The 16,786-nt window shown below is 57.1% G+C and overlaps 5 protein-coding genes across 5 annotated transcripts; 3 read left to right on the forward strand and 2 right to left on the reverse strand.

Annotated features, from left to right (window-relative positions):
* Positions 1-1,197: 1,197 nt before the first annotated feature.
* Positions 1,198-2,024, reverse strand: BKCO1_5100074 (ribosomal protein l32; the record flags this gene model as incomplete). The annotated part of the gene is made up of 2 exons (XM_020276997.1): positions 1,198-1,748; positions 1,823-2,024. 2 exons carry the CDS (start codon positions 2,022-2,024, stop codon positions 1,198-1,200), a joined length of 753 nt encoding a protein of 250 aa, XP_020127476.1.
* A 2,862-nt stretch (positions 2,025-4,886) lies between these two features.
* BKCO1_5100075 (bzip transcription factor) lies at positions 4,887-5,936 on the forward strand (the record flags this gene model as incomplete). The annotated part of the gene is made up of 1 exon (XM_020276998.1): positions 4,887-5,936. One exon carries the CDS (start codon positions 4,887-4,889, stop codon positions 5,934-5,936), a length of 1,050 nt encoding a protein of 349 aa, XP_020127477.1.
* A 2,780-nt stretch (positions 5,937-8,716) lies between these two features.
* BKCO1_5100076 (nadph2:quinone reductase) lies at positions 8,717-9,966 on the reverse strand (the record flags this gene model as incomplete). Its single annotated transcript, XM_020276999.1, has 2 exons — positions 8,717-9,288; positions 9,429-9,966. 2 exons carry the CDS (start codon positions 9,964-9,966, stop codon positions 8,717-8,719), a joined length of 1,110 nt encoding a protein of 369 aa, XP_020127478.1.
* A 1,960-nt stretch (positions 9,967-11,926) lies between these two features.
* On the forward strand, positions 11,927-13,711 carry BKCO1_5100077 (adenylosuccinate lyase; the record flags this gene model as incomplete). The annotated part of the gene is made up of 5 exons (XM_020277000.1): positions 11,927-12,180; positions 12,404-12,566; positions 12,619-13,437; positions 13,487-13,565; positions 13,629-13,711. 5 exons carry the CDS (start codon positions 11,927-11,929, stop codon positions 13,709-13,711), a joined length of 1,398 nt encoding a protein of 465 aa, XP_020127438.1.
* Positions 13,712-14,747: 1,036 nt separating this feature from the next.
* BKCO1_5100078 (nad+ kinase) lies at positions 14,748-16,542 on the forward strand (the record flags this gene model as incomplete). The annotated part of the gene is made up of 4 exons (XM_020277001.1): positions 14,748-15,295; positions 15,443-15,587; positions 15,656-16,004; positions 16,088-16,542. The coding sequence occupies 4 exons, from the start codon at positions 14,748-14,750 to the stop codon at positions 16,540-16,542; spliced, it is 1,497 nt and encodes a 498-aa protein (XP_020127471.1).
* Positions 16,543-16,786: the final 244 nt, after the last annotated feature.

Consider the following 16,786-nt stretch of genomic DNA (forward strand, 5'->3'; position numbering starts at 1 on the left):
GACTCGCCGCAGCAGAGCGCCAGGGTGATGAGAGAAACAGTCTGACAAAAGATAGACAGCGGTTTCCAGACATGACTTCGACACAGTATCTACACATCCCTCCTGAATACAGTCAAACCTACACCAGCAGGACGAGAAAGGGTGGAGGAGTGTGACACCGGTGTTCACTCTCTTGGGCCAATCCGATGCCGCGCTGGGGGAAAGCCCGACCAATTTCCAATTGGTAATGGCATAACCTCGTCCATCGTGACCTCGTCCATCATGTTAATCCTACGCCAACGTGTTGTCGACTTCGTACATTCTGACGTCAGGCCCATCGACATCTCCTCGGGAAACTCCAGACGAACCATCTCTCGATCATGTTGCTCCGCTACCCCCGCACGGTAAGTACGCAGGCGATCGCCCAGAGTAACGACTATCATGTAGATCGTACGGGGGGTCTTCCCCCCCTGTCTTGACTCAGGCACATTCGAAAAGTTTTCCCACTTAAGCTAGAAGCGGTTTACAACATGTTCACTCATCCACCGGAACGTTCGGTGTAGATCTTTTCCAAGAAAATGGAAGAAAAAAAAAGTTCTGTTAGACGCGTCTTGACGCAAGGTGATGCCCAGAAAGTACGTCTCGCATTTTATCGTCAGCCTATCTCAGAGCCACATCTGCTCGTGTGGTGTTTCGCCCAAACATTGCGCAACCATATGCATCACTTTATCCACTGATCAGCAGTGTCCTACCTGCACGAAAATATCAGCAGCGTGCAGATCTCGTACACAAAATGTCACAGCTGGTGAAGTGGCAAAATCTCCTGCTCGTTCCTCAGTTCTGGAGACCAGCTCCGACGATCTCGAAGGGATATTCCTGGTAGGCGAAGTGGGCCTCACATCGGATCGCTCCAGATACGTCATATCGCCGCCCGTTGATGATACACATCACCCCAAGGCACAATGGCGTAAGGGGCCTCAGATCCAGGTACTCGTCGTAAGGCCAGCTGCATGAGCATCGACGACACTGATCCTCAGGTTTGCAGCGTGTTTGCATGTGTATGATGAAGCCGTCAAGACGGAAGCTCCACCAGGGAGTGTTCAGAGAAGAAGTCTCTGTAGGGTTGAGGATACGCCTTGGATCATGTCCTCGGCCGAGCCCTCGGCGGACTTGAGCCGACGGGGCCTTTGAGGCGTTTTCCTAACGGGGTGGGCAGCGTCAAGGTGCGAGGAGCCCGCGGACCCTTTCGATACGCTGTACCGCGGTTTCTAGCCGCTCGAGCCTCCTTCTCTTGTCTTTGTCTCTCTTCTCCAGCATCTCGACGCGCTCTTCCAACTTGGCACGAGCCCTGCGCTCCTCCGCAACCATCTCGTTTGCTTGTTGGAACAATGTGACACTGAGCTCCTCGATCTCGCTGCTCATCGCCGACACTTTGCCCTCCGCCTCCTGACGCAGACCCCTTTCTTGTTGAAGTGCGTTGCGGAGCTCCAGTTCTTGGGAAGGGACACCGGGCAACGGCGGAACGATTCCAGCAGCGGGTATGCCGGCCGAGATGGAAGCAGATGATTTGCGGCGGCCCAAGAGCGAAGTGATGCGGGAGGTTCGTGCGGCCGGTCCAGCTGGGTTTGCTGTGTGTGGCCTCTTGCCGTCGCCCGAGGGTGTCCCAGGCGATGCGTGGAGAACGCTAGAGGACTCGGCGGGAGCAGTAGCTTTTGCTTGCAAGGCCCTGAGATGTCGCAGCTCATCCTCATAGTCTGCCAACTTGTCGGCTGGAGACGTGTAAGATACAAGCAAAAGGCAAGCTGAAACAGAGGGGTTGGCAACGGGACCGGTAGGGGCTTACCTGCTGTCGAGGCCTTCTCCGTCAACATGCGCACCTGGTGTTCGAGCTCTGCTATCCGCGTCTGGGCCGCATTTTCCGCGGGGTCTGATAGGCTGGGCACATCTGTGCCACAAGCAGGGCAGGAGGACGCCGTGGTAGAGAGATGGGGCGGCGCGTAGAAACCAGGGGCAGCGGTTGCGATGAGTGTGGTGGTGGTCGACATGGGCGCAGGCGCGATGAGCGGATCGACAGCGCCTCACTTCCCCGCGATGCTGGGAAGGGGCGATCCGGACGCGGCGTGGTGTGGTTTCTGGCAAGTTGGACGACGAGCAGCGGCGGGCTGACGAGTCGGTGTCTGCCGGAGTTCAGGGTTCATGGGCCTGGGCGGCCTGAGCGTGAAGCCGCAAGCGAAGCCACGTTACCCAAAACAGAACAAAGAGTGGGGAGTAACGGGACAGCGCCGAGTGCCCCGCACAGAACTCACCAGTCTAAAAATTAGTCGCCGCGACGACCACGGGAGCTAATTGTCGAGAAGATGTGGGATGCGAGGAGGCCAGTCGGGATGAAGCGTTGATCCCGTGGAACCATTTCCGCCCATGAGGGGGCATCCTTCGTTGGGGTGTCTTGCATTATTAAAGGTAATCACAACCAGGCTTACCACCCTTCCCTTGCTGAGACGCCTCCGCTCCCGCCTGCAGAAGTGCGTACTGGCTGTCTCCCTACCCGTAGGAGTTCTTTGTGGGCCGCTTTCATGGTATCCCACCCGCCACCGCCCCGCCCAAAGCTGTCCCACCAACATAAGCTCCTATCGATAGTGTCAACGCACACAACAGGCGCTAAATCCCGACTGCGGCGTCTTGCGGATGTGCACAGCTGACCCGCGTTGCATAGTGTGTATGCCAGATAGAAACACAAGAATACGAGATCTGCGAGGCCACATGCAACAATCAAATTATTATTCGTTGATGCGGTTGGTGGAGCTAGCTATTCAATCTGCAGAATGCGAACAAGCACCTACAGCGGCGAGTGCTGGCTGGCGGGTCAACGGCCAGAAAGGCGCTCTAGATCCTACACAGCAGACCACGGAACGCGAATAATCTCTGTGCGAGCTAAAGCTCCGGCGTTGGCCGGCGGATACGTCGGCCGGGCGAATCATGGCCATTCGCTCCCAAGTGAAAACAGTCATTGAAGATAAATTTAAACGCGGGGCGGACTTTATCAAAAAACGGAAGTACACCTTACCCTCAATGGAAGACACTGATGTTGCGGGCTGCTGCGCGCGGAAACAATGGCAAAGGCACTATATGGCCAGCAACAAAGCAAACACCTACCGTGGGGCTGGTATGTCTTGAATGGAATCCTGTCTCCGAAGACGGCTCGGCGTTCCTTGTGAGACATCCAAGCTTTCGTTTCTTGACTTATCCAGTGGTCACTTCTTTCTCCGGGAGTAACGGAGCGATCAGTAATTTGCGGAAGGAAGTGGTCAGTTGCTGCTGCAATTTGCTAATCAAACACTTCGGTCGTCAGCGGCGTATGGGACGGCAGGCCTTACCCATCTGCTTCCGGAACACGTGAGGTTTTCTTGGAACTTAAGCGCGGGTTGCCGTGACGATAAACCAGGCGAATGAAACCGCGGTGCTGCTGCCGCCTTTACTGCTGAACCGAGGGCACCTGCGATTATCAATTTCCACGTGATTGGTTTCTCCGCAATCCCAATGGCCAAATGGCCTGGCGGAAATAAAACGACGAGGGCCGAGAGAATTGCGCAGCACCGCGGAGAAAGGAAAGGGCTCAGGCCACCCAGGCCTGCAACAAGAACGCTCCAGGTAGGGCGCTCAGGCCAGACGATGAGGCGAGAAGACAAGCGTGAGGAGCTCTAGTCCGTTGACGGGCGGGCCGACGGATGGGGAGAGGATCGCCCGGCGCTGTCTTGGCTGATGCAAGGCTATGCAGCTTGACGCTCTGCTGCAGCGGGGCGAGGAGGGCGCGCAGCGACGGGCGGCCAGGCCGGTTTCGCGGCCACCGAAGGCGCGAGAAGGGGCGTTCCGGTATTGCGTGCCGTGAAGTAACCCACGCTGTTCACTCGGGCTCATCGGGGAGTACTCTGGCGTCGGTATTGTCGAGCGCTGGCAATCAGGTTTTCGCTGGAAGATCGGGGATACTGGACGCTCTGTGGCGCGCTACCGCCGGTCTAGCGGTCGCATCCTGGTCGCGGCTGCCAGACTCGCATTCCTGTTTCGCCCATGGGAAACTCCCAATTCCCATCCTACGCCCGCCACCCTCCTCTTCCAACTGTTCATTGTTTGTCTCTGAAAATCTGCGACGGCCACAAACGTACAACGCAACCGCCCTCGTTGTCTTCGTTCCAGAGAACCTGCTTCGCAGTGCAAACCATCTCAGCCGCGCAGCTACCCCTCCTGCCGAACCAGCACTAAGCCCCTCGCCTGCCAGCTGGGTCGCGTCCCCGCGCGCGCGCCACAACCGCCCTTCCTTACCGCTCGCCCTCTCCTCGCCACCTCTTGCTTGCTGGCCTTCATCTTCGCGCACACCCAGCCACCGCCGCACTCTGATGTGCTGTCTGACCTCGAGAATCTGGGGCACGAGTAAGTCGCGTGCCGTCCTCCACATTTCATGCATCGCGATCGTCAGGACCCCAGCCAACGACTGCACCACCCCTGGGAACTGTTACATTGACCGCGCTTCTCGCCAGATCTTACCTTCGAAGCGCCGAGCAAGACCCGCCGTCGTCGCCACCCCTGCTGGCTGGCACCCGCGCTCGCTGCGTCATATTAGCTAGCTCCAACAAAAAGATCCACGACCCTACTGCTGCGCATCCTGCGTGCCCAGGACGTCAACTCAGCCTTTTCTGAACGCACTTCAACACCGACCCTGTCGTAACTTTTCTGACATCATCTGGCGACGAAACTACCAGGCAAAGCAACTCTTCTGATCCGAGGCTCCGATTAAATCGCGACCTTCAAACTTCAGCCGGGCACGTCCAGGCTAGCCGCAAGGTCAATACAAGGGTTGGCTCAACAAAGTCCACAACTTATCACCAACCTTGAACCCTACCATCATCGGCACAATGACCGATAGCGAGTTCGATTTCGAGGTCCGGCCTCAAGCCCGTGTCGACAGTCTTGCTGGCTTCTCAACCCTGTCGTTTTCGTCGATGACTGGCAGCGTCGAGGAGGCGGCCAACAACAAGTTCTCCTTCTCTCCTCAGCAGGATCTCATGGATTTCGGCGCTGTGAGCTCGGCTCCGTTCAGTCAAGGGCTGGAACAGGAAACAGTCCACCCGGGTGTCCTCTCGGGCGACAACAACTCTTTGCTTGATGGCCAGGCCTCCGCGGATCTTTTCAGTTCGCAACCATTGTTCCCATCCATGCCGAATGCGCGTAGCCAACATGGTCAAATCACACCACCTGACGATCTCTCTCCCAAGTCGGCCGAGTCAAAGCTTGCCTTCAATTCGACCAAAGACAGCGATATCCAAGTCAAGGTAGAGGACTCGACGGAAGCAGCCACAGCCAGCAACAAGCGTAAGCGATCGTCCAAGGCTAGTGTTGGTGGCTCGACCAGGAAGCGGGGAAGGAAATCGATAGTAGTCGTCGAGGATGACAGTCAGGACCCGGAGGACAGAGCTAAGCGTGATCAGTTCCTGGAAAGGAACCGTGTCGCTGCGCACAAGTGTCGACAGAAGAAGAAGGAGTGGATGGTACAGCTCGACAATGATTGCAGAGACCTGACAGCGAAGAACAAGTATTTGATCGCGGAGGTGAACTTGCTAAGCAACACTCTGTACGAGCTCAAGAACCTGGTCTTCCAACACGCAGACTGCGGCTACCATCCGGTCAATGAGTTCATCAGCAACGAAGCCGAGAAAGTCCGCGCTCGCGCCCAAGCCTCGGACCCTGCCACCACAGCGGCCATGCGAGAGCCTTACCAACAACCAAGCACCAACTTCCCTGGCCGGGCCTCGGGTATGTTCCAAGGTCGAGGCTCGGTTGATCTTGACAGGTCGGCAGAGCGGGCCAGTACCGAGGCGAGTGATCTGGGAAGTCTTCGGTCGGGATCAACAGCAACGGATGGAGTTCTAAACGAGTCATGGGCGGATATGCTTCAACAGCAGTAGGGAGCCTTGAGGGTTTCTTTGCACGACGAACTGACGACAGCCATGCTGTGTGTTGATGCGTGTCGTCGGTGCCGTTTCCCGTTTTCTAGTTCTTTTAACGAATACCGAGTTACGATGGGACGCCGATGCGTGTTGTCCCTGGAACGGAGTTAATGGAGTACACTGGCAGCAGGTATGTCGAGAGCGAAGCATCATGGAGTGGGAGAGTACAGGAGGTTCTCGAGTGGATTCGAGCTGGACAGGTAGCTTGCCGGAAGGGCGATGGCATGTTGTATTTTAGTTCTCAGCCTGCGTAACAATCATAATATGCCGCTTACGCATACATCATGTTGAGCGCATCTGCAAGGCGACAAAGCGGAAAACGGTCGATTGTCCGGCCCAACGTAAGAGTGTACGAACAGTGTTGTCATGGCGCGGAGGCGGACACTACTCCGAGAAATGTGCGGGCTGGGCTGGTGGGGTGGGCTCTTATAGCAGCGGAGCAGGCCGCAACCGCCGCCTGTGGGGACTAGCCTTCAGCCCATGATCCTGGCAAAAATACGTCAGAGGGCCGGGGGTTGGCCAATCATGACTGCGGAGCGGTGTTGCCATGCATGCGCGCAGGAATACGTCAGTCAGGTCAACAGTGTCGGATGCCGCTTTTGGAAATGCTCAGCGTTGCAATTGGGCTTTTTTGTTTCGGTTGGCGGTCGGCGGCGACACATGTGTTTGGGCTGCGCGAGTGACCTGTTTGCGAAAAGGCGTCGCGAGATTGTCTGTCGGGCAAGACGTTAGCAGAGGGCTCCAGTGTTTCTCGCGTGCAGCGCTCATTGTTGCTGTTGTTGTTGTTGTTGTTGTTGTCTCGTGAAGCGTTTCTGGCCTCCAACGAGGAGAGTGGTGTCCACCGAGGAAAGGGCAGGGCTAGAGCAAGAGCGGCGCCAAGCCACTTTTCTCTCTCTCTTTTTCTTTCTTGTTTTCTTTCCCTCCTCTTCGCCCCTTTGTGGCGCGAAAGCAGGGAACGGAAGGAAGCCGAAGAGTGCCAAAACAAAATCGCCACTCGGGTGGTAAATGAAGAAGGCGTTGAACTAATGCAAAGGGCGGGTGTGGAGAAGTAATAAATAACAAGGTCATGTATCTTCGCTCGCTTGTGCGGGCAACTCGGCTGCTCCCATTGCATGGACGGGGCGCCAGCGGAGCGGGACCACCCCTTTTGGGGTGTATGCTAGTCCGGGTCTTGTCCATCACAATGACGAGCGCAGCGGCGAGATATGCGCGTCGTCATTATGTTCTGTCTCGGCCTGATGGGCGTGCATTTTTGCTTTGGTGACGACAGAGTGACTCAGAGCCGGTCGTCTTTGTGTTGTCGACGTCTCTCTGCTCTATGCACTGTTGTCGCTGTCATCACCTTCTTCTGCTGTTGGGTGGGGAAGGAAAAGAGTGGATGGGGCCGTTGGGTGGCGCACTTCGGCAGTGGGAAAGCTGTTCGGTGAAGGGATGCATGTCTGCAAGCGTTTGCTGCTTGGGTATGCTTTTGCATGTCGGGGAGAGCAGGCGCTTTCGGAGAACGAGAAGCAAGACCAGGTGCCAGCGCGAGCGAATGCGGCGGGGCAATCCGGGCTCTATATATTAGCATGCGCCCGGACCTCTGGCCACGCGACAGGCGATGGAGAAAAAGCTTGGATGCTACACCTCACGACTCATGGGGGTGCCGTCAGCCCTGCTACAGAGGTGCGTTATATATGGGGGGCCCTTTTTCGTACGCCCTAAACCAATACATGGCCTGATGTCCGGCCCGCACGAGTCATACGGGTTGTCGATTGCGATGCAGCTGCCAGATCCAAACACCCAACCCACCCTTGCGACTTTTCACGAGGCGGAAGAACTCAGCACTCCTTCCCGGTAAGCAATATGGAGCGGGCAGCCCCATGTCTTAGACGAGCAGCAGGGGTCAAGGTTCGTGGCCGACGACCGCATCGCTTGGGAAAGGTTTGCTTTTCTTCACTTCTTCTCAAAGAGTGGTTGCGGCACTTTTCATGGCAAAGCTATTCCCGATGCCTTAGGAACAGAGGCCGCGGCTTGCACAACAAGGTCAGACGAAGGCACTGATGAGCAAGCAACTCCGCGGTGAGGCTGTGGGCTCGGCACTTATTTCGGCGGCAGCAGCCGATGGCGTGCATCGCGTTGGATGTACAGCTACTGATGGGCAGGAAAAGTTGTTTGTATCGTCTATCCCAGAAGTCCGATGGGGAATGGCGCGTCGGACCCATCTCCAGCGTTGATGGTTCGCGCTTGATGCTCCTTGGGGACCCCGTTTTGGGGGTTAGCGCTGGCCCGCGCTACGGAGACTTCATCGCAATTAACGCAAACCAAAGATCGCAGCCTTGCAGTTACTGGATACAAGTCCGATTTCAGTGTGTCTTGGACAGTGGGTGTCGGCTTAAAGGGAGGGAGGCTTTTCTTGAATTCGTTGAAAAGAGGGCAGTTGTGTAGAATCCCGAGAGTGGCAGTCCGCGCGAAAGAAAAAGTGGGAACCGCAAGCCGAACACACAAGCACGCACTGAGATCATGTCGAACACCACACAGACACGGAGGCAACAGCAAGAAAGTTCATCATTATTCGTTTAAAGGACATCCGGTTCTATACAACAAGAAGCGCATAGCAGGCAATCACCAAGCTTTGCCAATCCACTGTCCAGAACCGAATACCTAAGGCTTACCACCCTCCAGCAGATCTTTACTCTTCTTCGAATGGTCCGTCCGGCAGCCAAGACGAGAATCATTCCAGGTCACTTTAGGGTCCGTTAGGCAAAGGCTCCCCCGGGCTTCAGGCCTCCTTCTTCCACGCCGAGCCCAATCTTGCCAATAACCTTGCCCTCGGCCAGCAGCTCATGCCCTTTCCGCACCCCCTCCACCGTCAACGGCAGCCGCTGCGTGAGGTGAGACTTGACAACGCCGGCATCGACCAGCTCGCGCAGCCTGTTCAGGATCCGCCCGTGGCTGTCCGGCTCGACGCCGTACCACGGCTTGGTGCCCAGCAGCACCCACGAAAACGTCAGGCTCTTGGCCATCCACTCGCTCTCGTACATGGGCAGCTCCTTGGTCTGCACGATGCTGCTGACCTTGCCGAAGGGCGCACAGATGGCCGCCGCAGGAGCGAGGTACTGCTCGGTGCGGTGCGTGATGAAGATGTACTTGATCGGTACGGGGAGAGCGAGCGCGGCGACTTGGGAAGGTAGGTCGGCGTGGTGGTTGATTATGTGCGTGGCCCCCATGGAGAGGCTGAAGCGCCGCGTCTCGTCGCGCGAGGCCGTCGTCACGACGACCGGGAGGCGGAGGACGTGCCGCGCGATTTGGGAGGCGGCGGAGCCGACGCCTGAGAGATGGTGGGAGATTCCCCTTTCGTCAGCTCATTCGCATCGTTGACACACCTTCACATCCAGAACGATAGGAAAGGAGCTGTCAACTCGCTCGGCAGGGGAGCACAGGCAAAGGCAAACAGAACATCCAACTCACCTCCGGCTCCATTCACGATCAACACCCCCGCCCGCTCACCCTCCTTGATCTCCATCCGCTCCACCAACGCCTCCCAAGCCGTAATCCACGTCAACGGCATCGCCGCCGCCTCAACCCAGTCCAGTTGCCCGGGCATCCTCGCCACGCTCCTCCCATCGACGAGCTGCAACTCTGCGTCGGCCCCCGGCCTGTGCGGCGCACCGCTGTAGAAGACCCTGTCCCCGTTCTTCCAACCTTCCCTCTCTGCATCGGGGCCGACGGCTTCGACCACGCCCGCGCCATCGTAGCCTAGTATTTGTGGAAGTGGTGGCGCCCGCGCGAAGTACGCGGTAGCGTTGCCGGGGACTTGGTAGTCGTCGTAGGTGCCGGCGCGGATCTTGGTGTCGACTGGGTTGACCGAGGTGGCGTGGACGCGGATGAGGAGGTCGTGGGCGGTTGGTGGAGGGGGGGCGGGGAGGGAGAGGGCGTGGAGGACGGAGGGGGCGCCGCGGGCGGTGGCAGCGATGGCGCGCATCGTCTCGTCGGAAGAGGACGTCATTGTGGGATATGGGAAAATTGTGGAGAGTTGATGAGGTTGAGTTGAAGGTGCTTGATGGTGCTGCCATGGTAGGTTGCTAGAGGCCTTTGGCTTTATATCGCTTTGCCGTGTGGGCGGTTTGCCATCACGTCAGGATGAAAGGATGGAGGCCTACACCTCGGTTGGGCTCTGTAGGTCTCAATTGCAGAGTGAGGCCAGGATATGCGGGGTGTTTGTAATCTCGATCAGCATTGGATGGGCGCTCTAAGCGTTTACTATACAGTAGTAATCAGCTTGCAGTCGCATGAGGTCAAAAGCCCAACAGCGTATTGTCCCTCAAGTGTGGCGGTCGTGCTGGCTCCAGTCAGCCATGTGAGTAGCAAGACCAATGTCGTCCAATGCCACGAATCTCTCCGAGAGTACTCTTAGGATCATTAATCATGAGAGAGACCCAATTGGTAGCTCATTGGCGCACACTGAAAGTTGAGAGCAACACCATGACGTCACCACCATGACTACCTACGGTTCGTGGACCAAAGTTCGGACATGACTCGGCAAAGGATGCATACCTAGGCTCCAGGTCATCCGTATGCAAGTAAGCTTTCGTGGAGGCGGCCCGGTCCGGGGTTGTGCGTGTTGTTAATCAATTTTTCACGCTGCTGTCGGGCGTCGCCGAAGCTGTCAGTGGAGGGGAAGGGGGCTCGTGCGTGACGTTAGAAACTTCGCATGAGCTACCGCATCCTTGCCTGCATCTGCGCGATAGGTATGGAACAACGTTCCGAGGGGTTTCCACAACCAATCGCGGTTTGAGAGGGTGTGCTGGGAATCGATGTAGATCATCTTCATCCAGCACATGCGCGTTCTGGGTATTGTGTGAAGATCGGCCCTGCAGACAGTTACATCCATGCGCCTGTTTTCCGTTCATCCTGAACAGGAGCTGTAAGGAGCCATCTGGAGTCCGTTGGCTGTTAGGTGCTTGCAGATAGAGAGTGACAGTACTCACGTGGACTTGTGCGGTTTTTTGTTTTTTTGAAAAAAAAAACATGTGGCGACACCAAGCTGTGGTGCCGTTCGCTGTGCCGCATGCAAGTATCACGATATGAAGCATTTGAATTATCCCACCATCCATTCAAGTCCTCACAATGCTACATACAATATACTCGAGACTGGAAATAGTTGCAAAATATGGCAAGAAATGGTATTAATATTGCAGGCCTTTCGACGTGGGACTGGCATTGGAAAAAGGTGGCATGCAATTGCACGCAGCAGTGGATCCATGCCAGGAACGGATCTAGACACATGCAGGAGCAGCGGTATCGGCGGACATGGACTGGATTTTTTTGCACAGCAGCCAAGTGCATTGATCACGGTAATATTGAGCCTTTGGATGTCTGACGGAGGACGGTCGTTCTTCGCGCGACAAGGCCTTCTGGAATCTCCTATCCAAGATCTCTGAATTTTCCGGGCGCGCAGGAATGTGCAAATGCTGGTGGAGGGGTTTCTGCCTCAGGCCTAGATCGGCATGACTCGCTGACGTCGATCCGGAGAAGATTGCGGCGGATTTTGAGCTGCTCGGCGCGACCCCACCAACCACTTTTTCCCTTTTACTAGGCACGCCGACCACGAGAGAACTTTGCTTCCTGTCCGACACTGCATTGCTCTCCTCGCACCCCAATTCTCCCCTCCACACATCCTGTCTCGCAGGCAAACGTCCACAATGGCCGAGTACAGCGTGAGTCTGCACCCCCAGCCCGCGCATTCACTCCCTACAGCCCTGAGTCACTGACTGAGCGCGCCATCTAGATTTACCAAACACCGTAAGCTGCTCCTAGTCACCGGCACCGTGTGCAAGGCTGATCCTTCTGCTCCTACAGGCTCAACTCGCGGTATGCGAGTAGGTCCCCTCCGCGCAATCCCACCGTCCGTTCAGACGTCACACCGAATAAACCTACTGACGGCCCTGCCTTGATCAGGCGAGCCCATGAAGGAGCTGTTCTCGCCCCGCACGCGATTTACAACCTGGCGCAAGCTCTGGCTCGCTCTTGCTGAGGCCGAGAAGGATCTTGGCTTGGATATCTCCGATGACGCCATCGACCAGATGCGCAAGCACCTGGTCATTCAGGACGAGGAGTTCCCCACTGCCGCCGAGGAGGAGAAGCGCCGCAGACATGATGTCATGGCCCACGTCCACACCTTCGGCCTCGTGGCCCCCGCCGCCGCCGGCATTATCCACTGGTACGATTGCCTCTAGAACACTAGAGTGGTGGGGCTTCTACACCATGTCTCCTCGAAAGATGGCCAGGCTGGCGTACCGATTGCAGCAATCTGCGAGAGCCGGGACATGCAAGACAATTCCAGCGTAGTCTCCTCGCCGTCTATCTGTCTATCGGTGCGGTGTAGACTGCCAATTCCCGCCTCCGGTTTCCGGCAAAGAAAGTACTGATCGTCTGTTCTATAGGGGTGCTACCTCCTGCTACGTCACCGACAACGCCGACCTCATCCTCTACCGCGATGCTCTGGACATGCTGTGCCACAAAGTCTGCGGTGCGATCCAAAAGCTGAGCAAGTTTGCCCAGCAGTACGCCGCTCTCCCATGCCTGGCATACACCCATCTTCAGCCCGTAAGCATCGCCCGGAGCTCTGACCAGACTGGTTCTTACTCGGATTTCTCAGGCACAATTGACCACGGTTGGCAAGCGCGCGTGCCTTTGGATCCAGGATCTTCTGATTGACTTGAAGAACCTTGAGAGGGCGCGTGATGACATGAGGTTCCGTGGTGTTAAAGGTACCACCGGCACTCAGGCCTCCTTCCTCCAGATTTTCAACGGCAGCCACGAGAAGGTCGAGAAGCTCGATGAGCTCGTCACGTACAAGAGCGGCTTCCGTGATGCCTTTACCATTACCTCGCAGACCTACTCCCGCAAGGTTGATGCCGACATTGTCAACGCTCTTGGATCCTTTGGTGCCACCTGCGAGAGAATAGGTGGCGACATCCGCCACCTTGCCTCCTTCAAGGAGCTCGAGGAGCCTTTCGAGAAGGACCAGATTGGTTCGTCCGCCATGGCCTACAAGCGCAACCCCATGCGCTCTGAGCGTATGTGCAGTCTGGGTCGCCACCTGCAGAGCCTGCCCCAGAACGCGCTCCACACCTATTCTGCCCAGTGGTTCGAGCGCACGCTCGACGACAGCGCCAACCGCCGCATCACGCTCCCGGAGGCGTTCCTGACTGCCGATGCATGCTGTCTTCTCATGGACAACATCTCGTCTGGCATGGTTGTCTACCCCGAGGTCATCAAGAGCCGCGTAATGCAGGAGCTTCCCTTCATGGCCACCGAGAACCTCATCATGGCCATGGTGGCCAAGGGCCACAGCAGGCAAGACGCTCATGAGGAGATTCGTGTGCTCAGCCACCAGGCCAGCCAGGTCGTCAAGGGCGAGGGTGGCCAGAACGACCTCATTGAGCGTGTCAAGAAGTGCCAGTTCTTCGAGCCCGTAAGTAAATTACTCGGAGCTGTACGTGGACGCTACTGACGCTTCGTAGATCTTCGGCGAGATTGACAGCCTCCTCGACCCCAAGACTTTCATTGGTAGGGCGCCGGAGCAGGTCATGAAGTTCACCGGTAAGCTCCAGCGAAGTACGCCTGTCACATTGATGCCTGATGCTAACTCGCCGTCAACTACAGGTGCTGGTGGAGAGGTTGTTCGTGCGCTGGCCAAGTACGAGGGCAAGGTTATGATCGCCGACGTAGCCGACCTACACGTCTAGAGGGCTCAGCTGCGATATCAAAAGTAAATGCAGGGATGTAGAAAAAATGTCATGATATTCTGGGATTTGGGGCCCGCCGCAGTTGCCGTTTTGGAGACTCCCACCGCATGATTGACGGCGTGGGGAGATCCTCGAATGCGCTTGAGGGCGATCGGCCGGAGAACGTCCGGCGCGCCGAAGCCGTAGAGCGCACCGGCTGCGGCTTCGTGATGGGCATATAACATGTCATTGGTGCCCACATGGCGGTTGCTAATAAGCACACCAGCGCTGCAGCCATCTTACCAACCTCGGGACCGGCGCTGCGTCAGCGATTCATTGCTGCTGATTAGTGTATTCTCGGACGAGTCAGGTTTACGTCATCCAAGAAACGGCGCGCGGGCTCTCTTTTCTCGACGCCGTCCCTCTTCCAGCCAAAAAGTGGTAGATGGACATTGTGCAGAAGTCGCGGCACAAGTACGAAGTGTCGTTCACGCCACAACTTCGCCCGACATCCTCTGCAGCCAACATGGAGCATTCGAACGCGGCCAATCGTTCTGACGAGGTAGCTTGTTTCCGCATGCCTGCCTGCCCGCCTGCCTGCCTGCCTGCCCCGCCTTCCCCCTCGGCAGCCGCTCCCTCTCCCCTCCTTCACTGCCGCCGCCGCGCTTTCGTCGCGCAAACTAGCTGACATTCCCGCGCCGCTTGGTGGCGCTGGGTGAAAAAAGTATCGCGACCGCCGTCTCAGCGAGGTGGAAGTCCAGAATGCCTTCGAGGTGAGCTAGTCCGCATCTCTTCTTCGTGTCTCATTCAACCCTACTGTCTTCCTTTTTTTTTTCTCTTTTGTTTTGCTACAGCTTTGTAGCTTCCTCGACCCGATTGCAGAGAGACATGCTTCCCCTCCCCGAATACTTTTCCCACTCCCAGAAACCACCAGCCCCCACTCACAATGCGCCATTAATCACGACCAAAACAGGTAGTCTTCGACAACGAAGGCGCGCACCGGCGCAAGTCGTCGCTCGCGCCCGGCACCGGCACCGGCCCCCAGCGGCCCCGGCACATGCGCAAGCCGACCAACTGCTTCGTCCACGCCCTCTTCGAGCCGCACCGCGACGCCGCCGCGCTCGAGGCGACGCAGAACCACCACCACACCCCTCCGGACGGCGACTACGCCATCGCGGAATCCCCATCCGGCCCCACCACCACCGCCGCCGCCGCTGCCGCCGCCACCGCCGCCGCCGCCCACCAGGCGCAGGCCCTCCCGTCGTACGAAGGCATACAATCCGAGCGCGTGGCGGACAAGAACCCGGATGCGGACGCGGGTCTGTACAACAACGGGGGCATCAGGGGCGGGGAGCAGCGCGTGGCGGGAGGCGGCGGGGCGGGGCCGGTCGAGGCGGCGGTGCAGAGCCGGCTGTTGACGAAGAAGCAGATCTCGGACATGGCGTTCGGGATCCGCGAGCTGGCCAAGAAGCTGGCGCACATCCGGATCAAGATGAACGTGCGGAACGTCTTCATCCTGGCCAAGGCGTACGACGAGACGCTGATTGGGAAGACGAGGGATATGGCCGAGTGGTTGCTCGGGCAGGAGGAGAAGGGGTATAGGATGTGAGTTTTTGCTTCTCTCTCTCTCTCTTTCTTTCTTTCTTTCTCTCTCTTTTATGTTTTATTTCTTTTGTGAGGACTGCTGGGGCGCGCGAGCAGAGGGGGGCTGGGTGGATGTTTTGCTGACTTTTTCTGGGGTCGTCGTCGCAGATACGTGGAGAATACGCTGCAGGATAACAAGATCTTCGATTATAAGGGCTTGGTGGAGGGGAATGAGAGCTTCAGAAATCGATTGAGGTTTTGGACGGTCGAGCTTTGCCAGCAGAGGCCCCAAACATGGGATATCGTCCTTGCTGTGAGCTTCTCCTTTTTCCGAGTCTTGGGCTGTCCCTGGTTATATTTGCTAATAAAAAGTTGCGGTAGCTCGGCGGAGATGGCACGGTTCTGTACGCAAGCTGGCTGTTCCAGCACGTGGTTCCACCTGTTCTGGCTTTCTCGTTAGGCTCGCTCGGGTTTCTGACGAAGTTTGACTACGGTTCCTACGAGCACACTCTGACAAAGGCCTTCAACGAAGGTATCACGGTCAGCCTGCGGCTTCGATTTGAGGGCACGGTCATGCGATCGCAGAAGCGCGACAAGTGTGGCGGCAGTACACCGCGGGATCTAGTGGAAGAGCTGATTGGCGAAGAAAGTGAAGACTGCCATACACACCACCCTGACGGAACATACAACATCCTGAACGAAGTCGTGCTCGACCGCGGGCCAAACCCGAGTACGTTAAGATACGCACACAGCCCGGAACCTCTCAACATGATGGTGTCTTTTCCGCTAACACATGGAGCAACTTGCCAACAGCCATGTCCTCGATCGAGATCTTCGGCGACGACGAGCACTACACGAGCGTGCAGGCGGACGGCATCTGCATCGCGACGCCGACGGGCAGCACGGCGTATAACCTGGCGGCGGGCGGGTCGCTGTGTCACCCGGACAACCCGGTAATCCTGCTCACGGCCATCTGCGCGCACACGCTATCCTTCCGGCCCATCGTGCTCCCCGACACCATCGTCCTACGCGCGGGCGTGCCGTATGATGCGCGCACCAGCTCGTGGGCCAGCTTCGACGGCCGCGAGCGCGTCGAGCTCAAGCCCGGCGATTATGTCACCGTCAGCGCCAGCAGGTTTCCTTTCCCGAGCGTGCTGCCGGTCGAGCGGCGGGGCAAGGATTGGATCGATAGTATTTCGAGGACGTTGAATTGGAATTCGAGGCAGAGGCAAAAGGCCTTTAAGGAGTGGGAGAAGGAGGAGAAATAGGCGAATGACTTCATTGGGGGATGGTTGTGATGAGGCATGTGAGTCTGCCGTGTTTGAATAGAAGGGCGGGTGTTTGGGTCGCCATGTGGGAGGTCTTGACTTCATTTCGATCTGGAGTGGGAGAAGTAAGCCAGAATCTTTTTTTTTTTTTAGAAAAAAGATTAACCCAGTGTTCGATCTGCTTTGCATTGCTTTGATTCGGTACAGTGTAGGGGACGGCTTGCGTCCAGTATCCGTCCACCAG

The sequence above is a fragment of the Diplodia corticola genome, assembly GCF_001883845.1.
Source record: "Diplodia corticola strain CBS 112549 chromosome Unknown scaffold51, whole genome shotgun sequence".
Lineage (NCBI taxonomy): Eukaryota > Fungi > Ascomycota > Dothideomycetes > Botryosphaeriales > Botryosphaeriaceae > Diplodia > Diplodia corticola.